Source organism: Agelaius tricolor, unplaced genomic scaffold (genome assembly GCF_023055355.1).
Source record: "Agelaius tricolor isolate 1412-34295 unplaced genomic scaffold, bAgeTri1.0.p SCAF_11, whole genome shotgun sequence".
Classification (NCBI taxonomy): domain Eukaryota; kingdom Metazoa; phylum Chordata; class Aves; order Passeriformes; family Icteridae; genus Agelaius; species Agelaius tricolor.
The window spans coordinates 17,096,179-17,112,753 of NW_027269271.1; the positions used below are offsets into that span (position 1 = coordinate 17,096,179).

The 16,575-nt window shown below is 37.2% G+C and overlaps 1 protein-coding gene across 4 annotated transcripts in view; it reads right to left on the reverse strand.

Annotated features, from left to right (window-relative positions):
- PRKACB (protein kinase cAMP-activated catalytic subunit beta) overlaps positions 1–16,575 on the reverse strand; it is an 81,035-nt gene that overhangs the window by 27,141 nt on the left and 37,319 nt on the right. Inside the window, exon 1 of one of the 4 annotated variants that reach the window (XM_071436407.1) lies at positions 6,899–7,094. The exons of 2 other annotated variants lie outside the window; for them this stretch is intronic. In XM_071436407.1, coding sequence (XP_071292508.1) covers positions 6,899–7,079 — 181 coding nt within the window. In that variant the 5' untranslated portion in view covers positions 7,080–7,094. Of the gene's footprint in view, positions 1–3,311; positions 3,651–6,898; positions 7,095–16,575 lie in introns of those variants that run through there. One more of the 4 variants, XM_071436410.1, reaches the window with a different exon arrangement.

Consider the following 16,575-nt stretch of genomic DNA (forward strand, 5'->3'; position numbering starts at 1 on the left):
CAGCAGCTAAAGATGAATAAAGAAAAACAGCAAAACCTTGGGCAAGTTACAAAACTACCTGTAAGAACCTCCACAATTAAAGCTGGGAAACTTCTGTGAACTTTGGCCTACAACAGCAGGACTAGCAGAAACTCTCCGAGTAACCAGCAACAAATATATAAACAATTTGAGATGTTAGCTAAAAACGAGGGCAAAAACCAAATCTTTCTGATAAAAAATATACAAAAAGTAATGTAATGGTGACTAGAGTAAGTCAGAGTTCAAGATTACAACATACCAAATACCCTTTCTTTTGGAAGAAATCTCAATTCTGTTACTCTCATTTTTTGCTTCTACCCCAAACCAAGCACTGTGTTCACTTTGTGGATATATTTTATGAATTATGTAAATGCAGCAGCCTTTGTCTTGTCTTTTTCAAATATTTTGTACAAGAACTAGAATAAAACACAAACCCAAGTTAACACCCAAGAAACTGCTGTAGTTTGCTGTCAGAGGGTAATGAGTAACAGCAGGGAATTTTTGAAAAGAAGAAAGCATTAGTCCCATGAGACATACATAGGAAGATATATGATTCTGGCACCCAGAAATTCCATGGCATTCTTCCATTTTTTACATTTTTTACTGCTTTTGAGCAGCGGGAATAATCAGTTGCTGCTTATTGCCCCTTGCTGTTAGAATTGTTCTCAGTGCACATAACTGATGTATTTATACTAGCTCTCTTCACCCATCACTCCTTACACATGCCTAGGTATAGTGTGCACAAAACTGGGCAATATTTCAGCAGAGTCCATCAGCGTGGCTCACGCCCTTCCCATGTACTGCTGCATCTGTCTCCATACTCATCTGGTGACTGTCTTTTGAGTGCAAATGTCTGTATCACCAATTACCTCTATTTGCAGTATTGGAAAGTAGTAGCCCAATCATGTAATTAGTGACACTTCAGAATTTTAAGCCTATTCTTAGCGAAACAGAAGATTTAGCAGACTATACCTTTCACCCCTGGGAGCTGGGGCTATTACTTACAGTTTTATCTGTTCAAAACAAAAGTCCAACTTCAAAGAAATAGAAAACCACCTTTTCCTTTGAGTCTTTCGAGAAAACAAAATATCTAAGTATATAACAAGATCTTTTCTGGGGAAGGAAAAAAAGGAAGAAATAAAAGGGGAAAAAATTAGCCACTTGTACTTGCAATTGAAGAAAATAGATAATTTTTTTCATCAAGGTTTCACTTGCATCTTGGCCGTCTTTCACAAGGAAAGCATCTGATTTTATCCGCTGACAGGGTGTAATGTAACACTGCTGCATTGAAGCCAGCCACAAAAATGCATTGAAAAGCATAAGTGGTTTAAATAGGGAAATGTCTACAGCAAAGACTTAATCTTGATGGAGCAGGAGATAGCTGCCTTTCCCTTGTCAAAATCAGACTAATTTATAGGTATTTTTGATTGGGAATCAACACCTGTTAAAAGTTGTTCCTATTTATTTCTATATTTTAATGGAACTGGGAGCCTGCATGTCAAGATGAGTAAAATCTACAGATGCAAATTGCAGAATAAACCCTCAGGGGAAAGAAAAAATCCCCAACCCTAAGAAGAACCACCACCCCCCAAAAAACCCACACCACTAAACAAACAAAAAACCAAGATAATTGTTGAGGTTATAAACAACTATAACCTCTTTCTCACCTAGCTTGTGTGAAATTTATTCCTTTATGACTCATAAATCATAAGAGAATATTCAAACAAAAACCCAAAACTCAGAATTCACAGGGCTGACTTCCACAAATCTCAATTCCTATGGAGGCTATGACCTGACTGTAAGAGAAACAGAGGAAAATGTGATAGAAAAACCAGTCTGGTACCAGCTGGTGCAAAGTGGAGACTTTCTGACCCCAGGAGAGACCTCTCCATGAGCAGAGGAGGTGGCAGTGACATGGAGGAAATGCAGAGGCTGTCGCTTCCCCCCTCCCCCGAGGCTGAGCAGGGGCAGGTGGTGCGGGGATGCCGGGACGCCATCGTGTCCCTGCGGGGCAATGTGGCCCCAGCAGCTCCATGCTGTGCTCCCACCTGCCAGCATCCCTGCAGGGATGTGGGGAGCACACACCCGGGCTGGGACAGCACTCTCAGGGACAGGCTGCATTTAGGTTTATTCAAACGGCCATGAATGATGCTGTGCCACAAATCTCCATCGTGCAGGTACAAAGTACTGAAACACTGCCCTGATAACTGCATCGGTTTTGACATCTGTACTTTGTACACCGAGGAAATGACAGCCACACTTTCCATTCTGGGGAAGATGACCTCAACACATTTGTATGAGATAAGTATAGATAAGCTGATATTAGATAAGGCAGTGGGATAACTCCTCCCTGCCATGCACACAAATGAAATCTTTGTAAAAATGGTCCTTTAAATTTGTAGTATTAAGCAAAACCACACAGACACACATGCACACAAACACCCCACATATATGATTAACTGCTCTTTCTTTTCAAAAAAATGTTTCAAGTGATTTTCCAAAGCTCTAGACTATCTGTTTGAAACAAAAAGGCATCATTTCCATAACTAGCATATTTGGGCTTTTTGAAAACAATTTTCAAAGGATATATTTTTCTAAGGAAACAGATTTACAGTCTATATATTGAGAAAAATAACTTTCAATAATATTACAAGTAAGACTATAGCACTTCATAACTCCATTATATTCAAAGTACCTTATAATAACTAGTCACAGTGGTTTTGGAAAGTAAATACCTGCCTGATAAGTTTACTAGATCTATTACAGTATCTCATTTCAAATGAGACTCCCCTCCCTTACTTCCATGAATGACCTCAACTATTCTGCCATCCCAGCATTTGGAAGACTAAAAATAATAGCAGAATAAGCTGGTTCAGATGAAAAACAAAAGCCTGTTTAGATTTTTCAGGTGATGATTACAATAATTTCAGAAGGCCTCTCTGATTTGTAAAAATTCACAGAATATAATTTATTATGAGTGACACAGAAAATTAGGTGAACAGACATGTATATATTCAATTACAAAATTGTCCAAATCCGGTATTTCCAAAAGAAACCTTTAAAATAATATTTAAAATACTAAACACCAGTCATGCAAAGCAAGCTGTTTAATAAAAAACTGCAAATCTTTAAGACTAATAATTTTACAGAGAAACCCACAGCGAGTCGATTACAAAAACAAAGAAATCAGCAGTCGATGCAGCTCTGCAGACAAGAAAGGGAAACCTGGTAGATTTTCCCTGATTGTGAAGACGGAACAAAAAACGTGTCAAAAGGGAATAGAAAAGACTTACCATTCATGCTGAAGAGCTAGTTTTCAGAAACATATTGCTCCAAATATTAATCCAACAGTTGATGAAATATGTTAATCTCTACCAAATCAGTGCTTCAATCTCTAAATATACTTATACACTAACCAGGAAAGAGAGCACACAGAATCCAGAGAGCTGCTCTTCCTTATGAGCTCCTTGTGATGCAAAAAACTACGAAGCACAAGATACCAGTAGGATATCAAAATCAATATTCAGGACACAGGTATTTGGTTTTGCTCATTAACTACTACTGTTCTGACCAATGCTACCTATTCATGTCTACAGCAACTCAAAATGGCAGGGGAAAAAAGCATGCAAACACCAGGAGGGTTTAAGATGTTCTCAATTATATCAAGCACTGGTTGTTTCCATGGCAACCTTAGACCAGAATTATCTGTTGACTTGTACCCAACTAGTAGTTATTCTAAAGCTTTAAGCAATTCATACAGTATGCTCTGTACATTATTTCATATTTAACATGCGTTTTTCTCTCTCTACACACACATATACAAGTAACTATTCAGCTAAATCTCTATAAATCATTCTACTGTATTTGGAAGTATACTGGTATTATTTTGAATCAGAGATCGAATGATATTCTTTTGATTGTTTATCGCCCATCCACTTTCAATTTAGAGACTATGAAGATGGCAGATGCACTAGTGGTGACCCTTCTGACCATTTCAGGTATCCAAGTTGTTGATATTCTTATGCAGATTTGGAAAACACTTTTATTGGTTCAAGAATATAAGACACACTGATCTTACTGTCTCTACATTCGAAATCAAGCAACCTCGTTCTCCTTTCCTTTCGCATTTCAGTTTTTGAAAGAGCAACAAGCAACTAAGAAAACAAAGCAAAAACCAAAATGTAGGTTCCATATAGTTGCAAGTGGCCACAGTCAAGACTGCTAAACAAAGAATGAAATGCATCGTTGTGATGGCTCCCATCACGTCCCTTTCACCCTTGGGCGGTGCAGCACAACTGACCTGGTCACCAGATCAGGCTGTACCATCACATGTGTGCTCAGTCAACTTTTTAAAACAGATTTCAAGGCCTGTGGTGCCAAGTCACCTCTGCCCTACTGGACTCTGAGGACATTACAAAACACATTAATTTCACGCATCAACCAAGTATCCAAAGCAAGTTGGAGAAATTGTATGCTTTATATATCAAAATAACAAAGCAAAGATGTTAAGTTTCAAATCCAACCACTGAAAATCCCCAAAGGCCGTAGACCACATGGTAATTTATTCAAATCATAACACTGACAACAGCAACTAACAACCAAAGTCCACCCAAACAAGCAGCAGCTCCTTCCCCTTCAGCAACCCCAGAGCTTCTGCAGAAACCACTTGTAAAAGAAACAGAGCTGCTATTGTATTTGATTACACCAGAAGATACAAATACATCCACTTTCGTTTCAGATGGTTTCTACCCGAAGCCTAAAACAACAAAAACTCTGAGAAGTCACTTTGCAATTTTTTTTTTCAGGAATGAGAGTGTTTTTGCCTTGAACTTCAATAGTAATTCGTGCTGTCTGCTAAGTAGCTTCACCTAAAACTTTACACTAATGTTTCTAAGTTGCAGTGATATTGACAGAATAGTTGAGAATATTCAAATATCCTTCCAAGACAAACCACCAGCATGTTTCTAAAACACTGCTTATTAATTAAACTTTCTGGGAAATTAATCTACACGCTGAATTCAGTGACTCTAGGCAATTCTATGACATTGCACTCTTGGATATAAAAACCCCCCACAACAAAACAAAATGACCCCAAAACAAACAAACCAACCAAAATGAAATTAACAAAACACTCCAAACACCTTGTTTCTCTTTCATGTTTTACAAACTATTTTCAGTGATTATGTATTTTTCTGAAGATTTAATTAGAAGTCAGGAGTAGACAAATACTTCCTCCACTTACTCCCTTTTCTTCTCTATCAGTCTGACTTCAGTGGTAGCAAAATGAGAACCTTTAAATATGAACTCAGTTCATGGGTACCTACAGTAATTTATATTATTACTTTTTAAAAATAATCTAGAGACTGAAGTAGAGTTTCAGGATGAAGGTTCAGAATTTCATCCCAAAACCAAAGCTACATAGTCACCCACCATTCAGTTACCAGCTCAGCAACTTCAGCTCAGAAAACTACATGCAACTGCTCTGCTTAATTACGACTTAAAATAGCACAGAACAGCCATTTTCACCATGTTTATCAAGAGACACGACAGTCCATTTCCTCATCAAACATGTCACACTAGGAAGCCTGCCTTATGAAGAGGGGAAGAAAGTAGAGGCTTGTACAAAACAGGTCGCAATTTGTGAGTGTCAGTAGGTCATTACCATGTTTTTTTCTTCATGTTATATAAACAAAAATGCTTCAGTGTTATTTTTTTCAAACAGCTATTTACATAAAAAAGAGCTTCTTCATAAACACAAGTATGTGCCTATTTTTACCAAGCTGAAAATATTATGGAGAAGTGAAAGCTCAGAATTTATGCCCTTTCATCATTTATCTTCCCAACAAAACGAGTCAATTCTTTCCTGTCTCATTTGGGAGACCTAGATTTAATCTATTTTAGATCACTGCATTAACACCTTTTTGTTTCCATGTTTACGGCTTATCCTCTGAGAATAGATTCACTCCCTACTCATAAAATATTTTAAATTTCAAGTAAGAAGTATAAATGCTGATTTTTTTCATGGCAATACTGTGATGCTGAGAATTTCCAACATGGCCTATCTTCAACTGAAATAATTGTGCTATCTCAAATCCATCAATGAATCTGAAATTTGGAACGAAATTATCATAAATTACCATATTGTAACATTTTAAAATGAGTATTTAACCAGAGACAAGAATTGCTTTGCAAAATACTACACAGCTTTAAAGTTAAAAGGAAAATCAAACGTCAATTTATTTAGATTGTGATTTTTTGAAATCTCTTTCATTACTCAAAATACAACCATGAAAAATATTAATTCATACAAATAATACTGTAAACTGTTCACTAATTAAGAAATTAAAACTAATCAGTATTCCTACACTAAGCTAATATGTAATAGTTAAAATCAAACTCAATTTTATATTGTTTACCACTATATAGAACATTTCTGATGTCTATATCCCTTAAAATACAACTGTGAATAATGAAAATCCCTTTAATTAGAATTTTAATCTGCACTGCAATGTCTGCCTATTTTGAAGTTTAAACATTCTAGTCTTTAGTTAGAGTCTTCTACTTCTGCTGAACTCACTGATTTAATTTGAAAATAAGTAATTTAGAAGTAAGAACTGGGGTGGGTGCTTGCCAAAACAAGTCAACTGTGCTTTGAAAGAAAAAGGAATGCACGATAAATTCTCCTGCCAGCCACCAGTCCATGAACCAGCCCCCATCTTCCCCTGCCTGATGCAATATGCTCTTCTTCCCATTAATACCTTTAGGTAACGAATTACAAAACTGCCCCAGAACCTATCACACATCAGTGTTCACACTTCATTCACCAGGCAAACTGAAGAGCAACCACCTATAAAAGAAACAAACCCCTCCCCACACTTACTTGATGCATCCCACTGGACAGTGTACTCAGAGCACTGCTGGCTCTCATTTTCCAGAGCCGCTCTCTGCTCATGCGCACCATTCTTGGAGTGCCTATGGAAGAGGCGGTTAGCAAACCCTTCCAGTCTCTGCAGCGCCGTGGCCGTGCCCTGGCTGCAAGGGACCTCCTTGTGCCCTGCCATCTACACACACCAGGGACTCACAAAAGCAAAAGAGAAGACATCTAAAGGGAGCTGGACGCCCCAGCGCCACTAAGAGCTATGCATGTGCCGAGCTTCCTGCCTGCACTGTTTGCTAACCACGACTCTCTTCTACTTCCTGTTAAGGAGAGCTCTGTGATGTACTGAGCTCTATGATGTACTGGTTTGTACAGTGAAAAGTTTCTTTTCATGTAAATTGGGAACTGTTTTGTTTTTTAAAAAACAAACAAACAATAATTTTGCTAGTATGTGTTCTCATAGCTTTTTAATGCATTACACTTTGTACTTAAGTATACATTCTATGTTAGAGTACTACAAACAATTCGTTTAGAAGTAAAGATCAGAAAGTAGATAGGTATTTTTTTCATTTACCACAACCACACGTGTAAAAAACCAAAAGTAACTATTCTGCAGTTCCTCCCCTGTTATTAAGATGGAGTACCACATCTGCACAGCAAACATATCCAGCTGGAATCTAATGTTTAGTAATCTCATGCTTTCAACTAATCAACTTCCTAAGCAAGGAAGTTACTGGCAAACACTACTGAACAAACTCATTTTATTACTGGAGGAAGAAAAACCGTATTATTTTCCTCCTTTGTGGATAAAATCAGTGAAGAAGTTGAATTATATTGCACATTTAAACACAAGTGCATTGTACTTTTTCAAACTGGGTTCTACTTAGTCCGTGAATGAACCAAACACATTTAAATTTTGCTCATAAGATTTCATTCTTTCACAAGAAATCTTAGTATTTTCAACTGTGGAGTAAGTCTAAAAAGTCTAACTTTTAATGGCACAAAATATAAGGAAAAGAAATGGAAAGCTGTATTTAACACTATAATTATTTGCAAATTATGTAATTTTGCATGCTTACAATGGGTAATACTAAATATTCGCTTTTGTGAAAATGGAAACACATCTATTTCTGCACATCTACAATGTGGCTTTTTAAAACTTTAGGCTATTCTTAAGAAAGATTGAAATATGTTTTCCACAATCTGTCTCCTGTCTTACAGTCAACACGTGTTAAAGACATACCTCTCATTTTCACCACCATACATCTCACTGCATAGTTTTCAAATGTCAGCAGATACCCACCCTTGGACATTATATAACCATTTCATAACAGCCCTGTGCCTCAGAAAAAAGCCCTCATGCTGACAAACTGCCCATGACAGTGATAAAACAATAAAAATGCCAACAGACAGATTTTACAAATTTGGCTACATTCTTCCTCATGGGCACTGCTACACTTGTGATTTGCCTCAGCCAGCACAACCCATTACATTTCTAGACTCTGCACAAAGCCCAGGAATGCCCTGTGCTTGCAGGCTCCAGATACTCTGGAAATGTAACTTCTTTCTCCAGCCCCTGGTCAAAATTTGGAACCAACTGTGGAAATGCCTACATTCTGCACAGCCATCTGCTAATTCGGGTAACCATCAGCTAGCGCAGCGGTGCCCAGGCTGCTCCTCCATCAGGGTCTGGTGCTGCAGCCTTCCCTGGATGCCACCTCATGCCTTCCAGCCTTTCACCTGCTCTGTTCCAAGACCAATTATGACATCCAGAACATCCCATTGGTTCAAGGCTCTCTGCCAGAAACAAGAGGTGGTGAAGATCACGAGGATCTGTTTGCCTTAGCAGGGGTCACAAATAGGCAGAGGGGATATATTCCATTCCATATATAACCCAACACTTTAAAACTGAGTAAGGCCATGCTATTCCCACACAACAATATAAAAATTATTTAAGACAACATCAAGATGCTTATTCCATGCATGGTGATCTTTCTGGAGCTGAAGAGCCTCTCTGGAATTGTACAGATGTGCTACCCCTGTAGCTCACCACAAGTCCTTAGGCACTGAGAGATTCTTTCCAAGAGTCTCATATTCTCTCTAACCTTGGCTGTTTTCTCCAGTAAACAAAGCTACCTGGTATGATGGTGTGCTTATCTTGTCTCTCAGCTCTCCCATGGTTCTGAGCCATTACACTACTGTTGTCTTATCTTTCACACAGCTCTTCACTAAACCATTTTGTTTCCCTGATCTGAAAGACGGTGATTGACAAAATTCACATTACTTAAGTTCCAGTCTGCCAGCCACATCTAGTCCATGGAGAGATGTGGAAAGTGCCACAGAGCAACTCTGCCCATCAAAATTCAGGGCTGTTCATGCACCCAAATGTCTAGCCTGGACACTTGAGGCAGGGGCCAAAATAAGAATCATCAATACTCACACTCTGACATCACGGAAGTAAGTGGTTTAAGTGAAAACACGTCACCAAAAATGAATTCTTAGAAGAAATCCTAAGAGAAAGCCTGAATTTGCCGGAATTTTATGAACTACTGCCAGTGTACGGTTACAGAAGTTTCTGCACACATAAAACATGAAAAGAAAGTGCTGGTCACATTTTCACAGATAGTAATACACTTTCCTTAATCTAGGAAATTCTTGGCATTGATTGGCACTGCCCAATGGCAGTACAAAAAGCTGCCATACAGACCCACATCTCATATGGCTTGCAATGTCTTCAAATGAAGTCCATGATTTTTAAAGATGGAACTTCCTATTTCTGTTTACTTAATCTTTCATCTTATTGACACACTGATCTCCCAATTAATTATTACATCAAGTAAATTATATGCTATATAGGAAGAACAGAATGCATGAGAGAATCTGGAATTTCTGTTCTGTGTAAGAGATAAACTTCTAATTTCTTGCAGCCAAAGTCAACACCCAAATGTTGATTTTCTTTAAAAATTTTATTTTTGCCATCTTCTGACCACCAAATCTTGGCAAAATTTTAAAACACATTCAAAAACTCATAGCAGTAACATTCAACAAGTAACATAAAACTGAGACATTCAACTCTGAATTTGAACATTGCACGTGCAAATTCTGGTATTTTGATAAACAGTATTTCAGCAAAAATGCTCCCCAAATTTTATAAAAAGCAACATCATGATGTGTTAGCCCAAGGACAAGGGCTAACACAGTGGTCCTCTAAGCCTATAAAGGCAACAAAGCCATTTACACTTTTCCTGATGGCAACCTATTGGTTGGGCAGATTTCCCAGGGGCTGATGCTCTGTGGCCTGTTACAACACCAGCACCATAACCCAGCCACAGATCTTCCAGCTCCTTGCTGAAAAGAATCTACCAGGTAGCTACATGGACAATTTATTTTTAATAATCTCTGCTAAAACAATATTTCTCAATTTCTAAGAAGAAACTCTACTGTACCAGTCAAGCCTTAAAAATGAAGGATTAAGAATGAGAGAAGACTCCTCTCCTGAAAGGACCCAGATGGTTGAGTAACAGCATGTTACCATGTGCTGTAACTTTACTTGGAAATCGTTTGAAATATTTTTAAAGGATAATGTGTGCATTTCTCTATATTCAGGCAAAGCAGGACTGTACAAATAACACCATTCTCTAGTGTTTAATGAAGGCTAACCCTCAGAATTTTGCAATCAAGAACAAGAGTTTTTAAGACAATTAAATCTATTCCTTAACAGGACCTAGAAAAATGGGTTTACAAAACAAATAAAATTTCAGATCACCTACAGCTAAATAAAATTTAGCTTTATATAAAAAATACTTGAAATAGTATTTTTCTGGTTCTATGTTCTAGTTCTCTAAAAAAATACTATTTTCTATATTCTTTTAAATATGAAACATATTATTTTAAACTGAAATTTTTTTTTTTCACACGAGGCCTCTATCTGTATTAAACAGACATACTGCAACAGTTTCTGCATTTTTTTGTAATCAATAGAAAAAATAACTTAAACCTTATAAATGACTAATAAAGAACTCATTTTTCCTAGAGGTTAAAGAAAGTTTGTTTATTTGCTTTAAAAATTGATGACTTGATGAAACACATTTTCTCCTTTATGCATCATTTATTTCAAGAATGAAAGATGAAAATCCAATTTCAGCATTTATTATTTATTACAAAAGGAACGAGCAATAACTTGATACAAAGTATTAGTGATGGATCCTCCATTTTTAAGAGCCTGAGGATCTTGCCAAATTTTGCTGGTCTCTGACCAATAAAGTATTTGTAAGTTGAAAGACACAGCCAACACATTTCATAAAAAGAAAATAATTTAAGTTATGAATTTTGAATTTGAAAATAAAAAAAGTTTCTAAGTATTTAATGACTCTCAAAATTTTTACATGATATATACAAAAAAACCAGGAGTGTCTGTGCTATAAGCCTTAGGCAATATGCGTGGTATTTTTCTAGTTGTTAGATAAACCTTGAGAGAAAATGATGTAAAACAAAGTATACAGATAGCCCTTTTGCAACTTAAAAACCCCCTTCATTTTCATCCGAAATTATGTAATTGAACACAATCCATTTTGAGTCTTGCCAGGCATGCATATTTCAGAAGGAATTATGGGTAGAGAGACAAAAAAAGGCTCTTGAAAAAGCAGATGTGTTTTGATTTTCACTGTACATCCAGCACTATTCCACTGGGTTGCATTTCTTCTTAAACACACGGAAGGAGGAGCAGTATTTGCTCACAGCTTACAGCTTTAATGGCTCTCCATTTTGAAACAAAGATTTTTCAAAACATACATAAAGAAAATAAACACAATCAGTAACCTCATTGTTTAATAAAACACAAGAAAGCAAATCCATCCAGGTTCAGTGTGCCTCTATGCCTACATTTTTTCTACCAAGGTTAACCCTTCCGAGAGAGTCCCTGCGAGAGCTGCACTGAGGCTGGGACTGCAGCACTGCTATAAATAGGACGGCCAGGAGGAAGTTGTTGCTATGGAAACACTAGTCATATTTCTATTTTGACTCCATAGGTCTCTACTGGCATCTACTGTACACCAGTTTAACTGCAGCACACATTTAATACCTTCTCATCAGGAAGCATTAATTTTAGCTCACGTGGTCAAACAGCATTGTTTGCTTGTTAACCATGATGATACAAAATGAATAAAAAAGATAAGGGAGAACTTGGAGTAAAAAAAGAAATAAAAATGTCAAATTCAGCATCTAATTTTTCATATGTAGGCTAAAAGTTCTTACTCTTCCCATCAGTTTTCTTGTCATAATTTGACAAATTCATCATCTAAGATGTTGTGATTCATGTATGTGCTGTGGACACATACCATGGCAGCAGATCAAGTTTCCTCATTTCTACCAACACATTATCTGTTTTTTTTGAAATCAAATACCTTGTAGTCACAGTCCCACATGTAGCACTGACAAGAAGGGGACAGAGAACTCTCTCAGTACAAAAGGCAATCTTCAACAAAACTGTCCAATTTGCCAAAGACAACTGGATTTCTCCCCTAAGACATCACCTTGTTCCATGCCTGTCTCACAGCTTCCTTCAAGGTGCTGTGCTCACTGATGCTGGCCAGTACAACAGTGGAGACTGCAAGATGGATGTTGGCAGAATGTGAATAAAAATCACACAATTGTTCCACAGTAAAACAAAGGTTAGCTAGGAACTACGCTTGAAACAGCTGCTTTCACATAAGTACAGGAGATCTGAAAGTACTGGTGAGATCCTCTTAGTCCATGCCCTTCCAAATCACACACACTGCTCAAATAACCTTCTGTAGTTACTTGCTAGCACAATTTATGATAGCCTGACAGCCAATCAGAAGTTTTGTACTCTTTGCAGCAAAAGAGAAAGTATCTATGTAAGTGGTTTTTATTGTGTTTACACAAAATAGTCATCTACCAGGAGAAAGCTGTTTCTGCTTTTGAACCAATGAGGTCTAGGAAAAACATATAAGTATATGGACTTCTAAAATTAAAATCCAAGGTTAAATTGTGAAGCAATTTCAGTTGCCTCACAAGCAATTGTGAAGCAATCAGTTGCTCTGCCTCTCTGAAAAACCTAACACTAAATAAAAGTTTTAGTCCTCCTAATTTACATCAAACTAAGTACTACTGTTGATTAACGTTGAGCATTAATGGGTTATTATTATTATTAATGGGTTATCCAAAATGAGTAAGATGAAGTTCTTGAATTAGAAGAACCATGCAGACAGTTTGCTCAGTATCTGACTGGGCCCAAGGAGAAGCTCCCTCCTTCCATCCTGGCCATTCTCCATCAGAACAAGGATGCTGAAGATCTGCCTTTCACAGATAAAGGCTCCTGCAGGTGCAAAGCTGCTGTGGAGAGGATCTTGGCTACAGGAAGCTATGGGTAGAGGAGCTCTCCTTTTTCCAAAATCTACAGGTTTGGTCTATCCTTCCTTGGTTTAGCTACTGAGCTAAAGGAACTTGTAAAAAATTGCCCCATATGAGAGACACTTAGGTTCAAAAACTCCTTCCTAGGACACATTAAGCATTATGTGTCCTGAATCAGAGTGCCACACATCATAAATTATTATTAACTCTGAGAGATCTGGAGTCATATTTACAGATTTTTTTGATGCAGGATTATGGGAGGAAGTAAGAGAAAGAACAGCAGCAGAATGTTCACCTAAACTGAAGTTTTGTAGGTGAAAATTATTCACAATATTAGCAGCTAGACTTCACTATCAGATCTTTACTGCACAGTAAAAGACCAGAATGCTAAATACTAGAGTAACCAGAGACATTTTAGTAACACTTTCAGGAAGCCAATCTGCATTTTAAATCACCAGCACACTTCCTAGGGGAAAAAAATAACCCAAACCGAATGACTCCACCTTGAGCTAAGTATTTTAAATTCATACCTTTGTTTTCCTCCAAAACTGGAGCATTCCTTGATTATATGACATTTAGGTTCAATTAGAAAAATATCCAAATAAGAAAGAAAGCAAACCCAAAGTAACTCTATTAAAAGGGATAGTGCTTTTTCATAGACTGAAGGAGTAGAGAGTGCAAATTAGAATACAGTAGTGGCTTTCATAAAGTACAGTCTGAAGCACAAAACATTTGGCCAAGTGCTGCAGAGATGCACTCACCACTGCACAGCCCATGCATTGCAGTGCCCCACCAGACTGCAGGCTGCCCTAGAGGGTCCTGCTCCCTCCTCTCTTACCAGGCTACTCTGATTCAGATACCCCCCAGCACAGAGGAACAAGTGAAGCACTCAGTGTCCCCCAGAGCAGCTAGAGTGGAACACGGGCATTAAACCCTGAAAAGTACAGGGGATGCTGCTGGCCACAGGACAAGAGGCTGCAGAACGCCCAAGAGAACATTTCAGAGCTCACCAAACACACTTTGTACTAAGTGAGTGGGATCTCAACTACAGGAACTTGCAGGACTGCAGAGGCATCAGAAGCACAGCTCAGAAAACAAGATTTCTCTATATACTGAGGTTAATTACACTGTGTTTACAAAATATACGTTAGTCTGCACTTAAATGGAGTAACAAATGCCATCTGCTGGTTTAAGACCAAACAAAGCATGAGGTAAAAAAACTATAATACTGAACAGAAAATTTTAGAAGTACTCAGTCATTCATTTGTAATGTGTTGCATGAACACAACTAAATATCTCATATTTTTTAGAGGGGAGATAATTCACACACCAACCTTCTAATTACTAGGTATTTTTCTTAGTGAGGCAGCAATGAAGTTCACAGATTCAGTACTTTTTTCTCTATTTGTGATAGGTTTTAATTTAAATACTAATTTATATCGAGTTTATTTCACATAAGGTGAATTTGTTTATTATTAGTCTGAATATATTCTTAAATAGTATTTACATTTGAACATAACAGAAATAATTCACCAAGTTAAAAAAATTTTTAAAATTAAACATTTGCAGTTAGCTATTTATGAAATGTCTTTACTAGTAAGCAACAGGCACTTTGCTTCTCAGTCCACATTACCTTGTGGCATTCCCAAGTTTTACTTTACAACAAATGCCGAAACAACTAAAGCTTGGACAGGTAGAATGGTCAAAAGATATCTTTCACTCTTCTATTTACAAATAATGAGATAAATATCATGACTACAAGTATATTTAATTCAGTTTTATGTTTGTTTTAAAGCATAGGAAAGCAGGAAGCACTTTCCAGGAAAGAAACACTACAAGATTAAATGCAGTGTTTCTTTTCTTTTCTGTGGATAAATTACACCAATCTTTGTAATTCTCTGAACAACTGTTTGAACAAAGTCAAACAATTCACATGGCATGCTAGCTCCACATGCAATATGAATGTCAGGAAAGATATAATTCCTTAATACTCTATCCTCAACCTTTCAATTGTATTTTCCCTTTCAAAGCATCATGATCAAAGATTTTTTCTTAAAAAAATCAAAATGAACTAGTGGTTCCTTCACCAGCTTATAGAGAATAAGTTACATGCTGTGCTGAACAAAACATTTTTTCTTATTTTTAGTGGAAAACGAGTGCTTGATAATAAATAACATTTTTATTCTGAGTAGTTTAACAATTCTGCATTTTGTTTAAAAAGCAAATATTTTCTTTCTAAGAAACAGGTTTTTGTTATGCTGGCTACTTGCAATTGAGCTCACTCCATTAGATTTCACAAAGAATAAACTTTTCCACAGTAACACTATTTAAATAAAATAAAGAAATAATTTTAAATTAAGTGTAATATAAACTTTTAACTGACAGGTTAACCACAGTAAATCACCTTGAAGTTACTTTTTAATTAGATACAAGAACATCCATTAGTTGAAATTGTATTTACCTTTAATTTTCTCTAAAGAGAAATAAGAGCAAAGAGTAATTAAAAATGCATTCTGAAAATCACTGTATTTCATACCGTGAATTGCCACTAAAAGCATCTTCTCAAATCAGTGCCAATCAACCCCATACCCTCCCGAACAAGGATACTGTGACCCTTCTGTACCACCGTGTGCTTCGGTGCCCACCTCCACTGCAGACTCCAGAGCAGATCCTTTCCCAAACAGGCTTCACCATCTAGGGCCTCCTGCTAATAACTGGGAATGTCATCCTTCATCTGGCAGTGAGCACATCATAGGACAGGCCATCCTAATCGTGATTACTCCAAAATAAAGAAAATGTTTTGACTATTCCTATTTTGAATGGGTGAAGTCTATCTCATGATAGCATTGTACAGGCCCTTCTTATTTCTGGGAAATAAAAATCTCTCTAGTTTAGCAGAGCTGGAAGACATCTCTTGAGTTTTTATCTTAATTTACTTGAACCATTTTGAGAAAAAATGCTTAAAAGTTTCTAACTAGCCAGAGGCTTCATTTCTTCCTCCTGGAAGAACAAACATGTTTCACTGGGAGCCAGTCTCAGATGCTCATAGCTCTTCCTAACAAGCTCAATACAGAATTGTTATTTCTGGGAGTCACATGGCATGTGGGAAGGTTCTGGTTTTCTTCCAATTCCTCTCAAGTTAAAATCTACCCAAGAAAGCTGCCAACTGCCAAAATGAGGTAACAGTTGCACTACATTGGGCAATTTTTCTAAACTTATTTCCACTATAAGATCCACCTTCCTCCACTCTAGGGAGGGTGGGTGGAAGGAAACACATGGCATCCCATTTAAGTGAAGTATCAAAATAA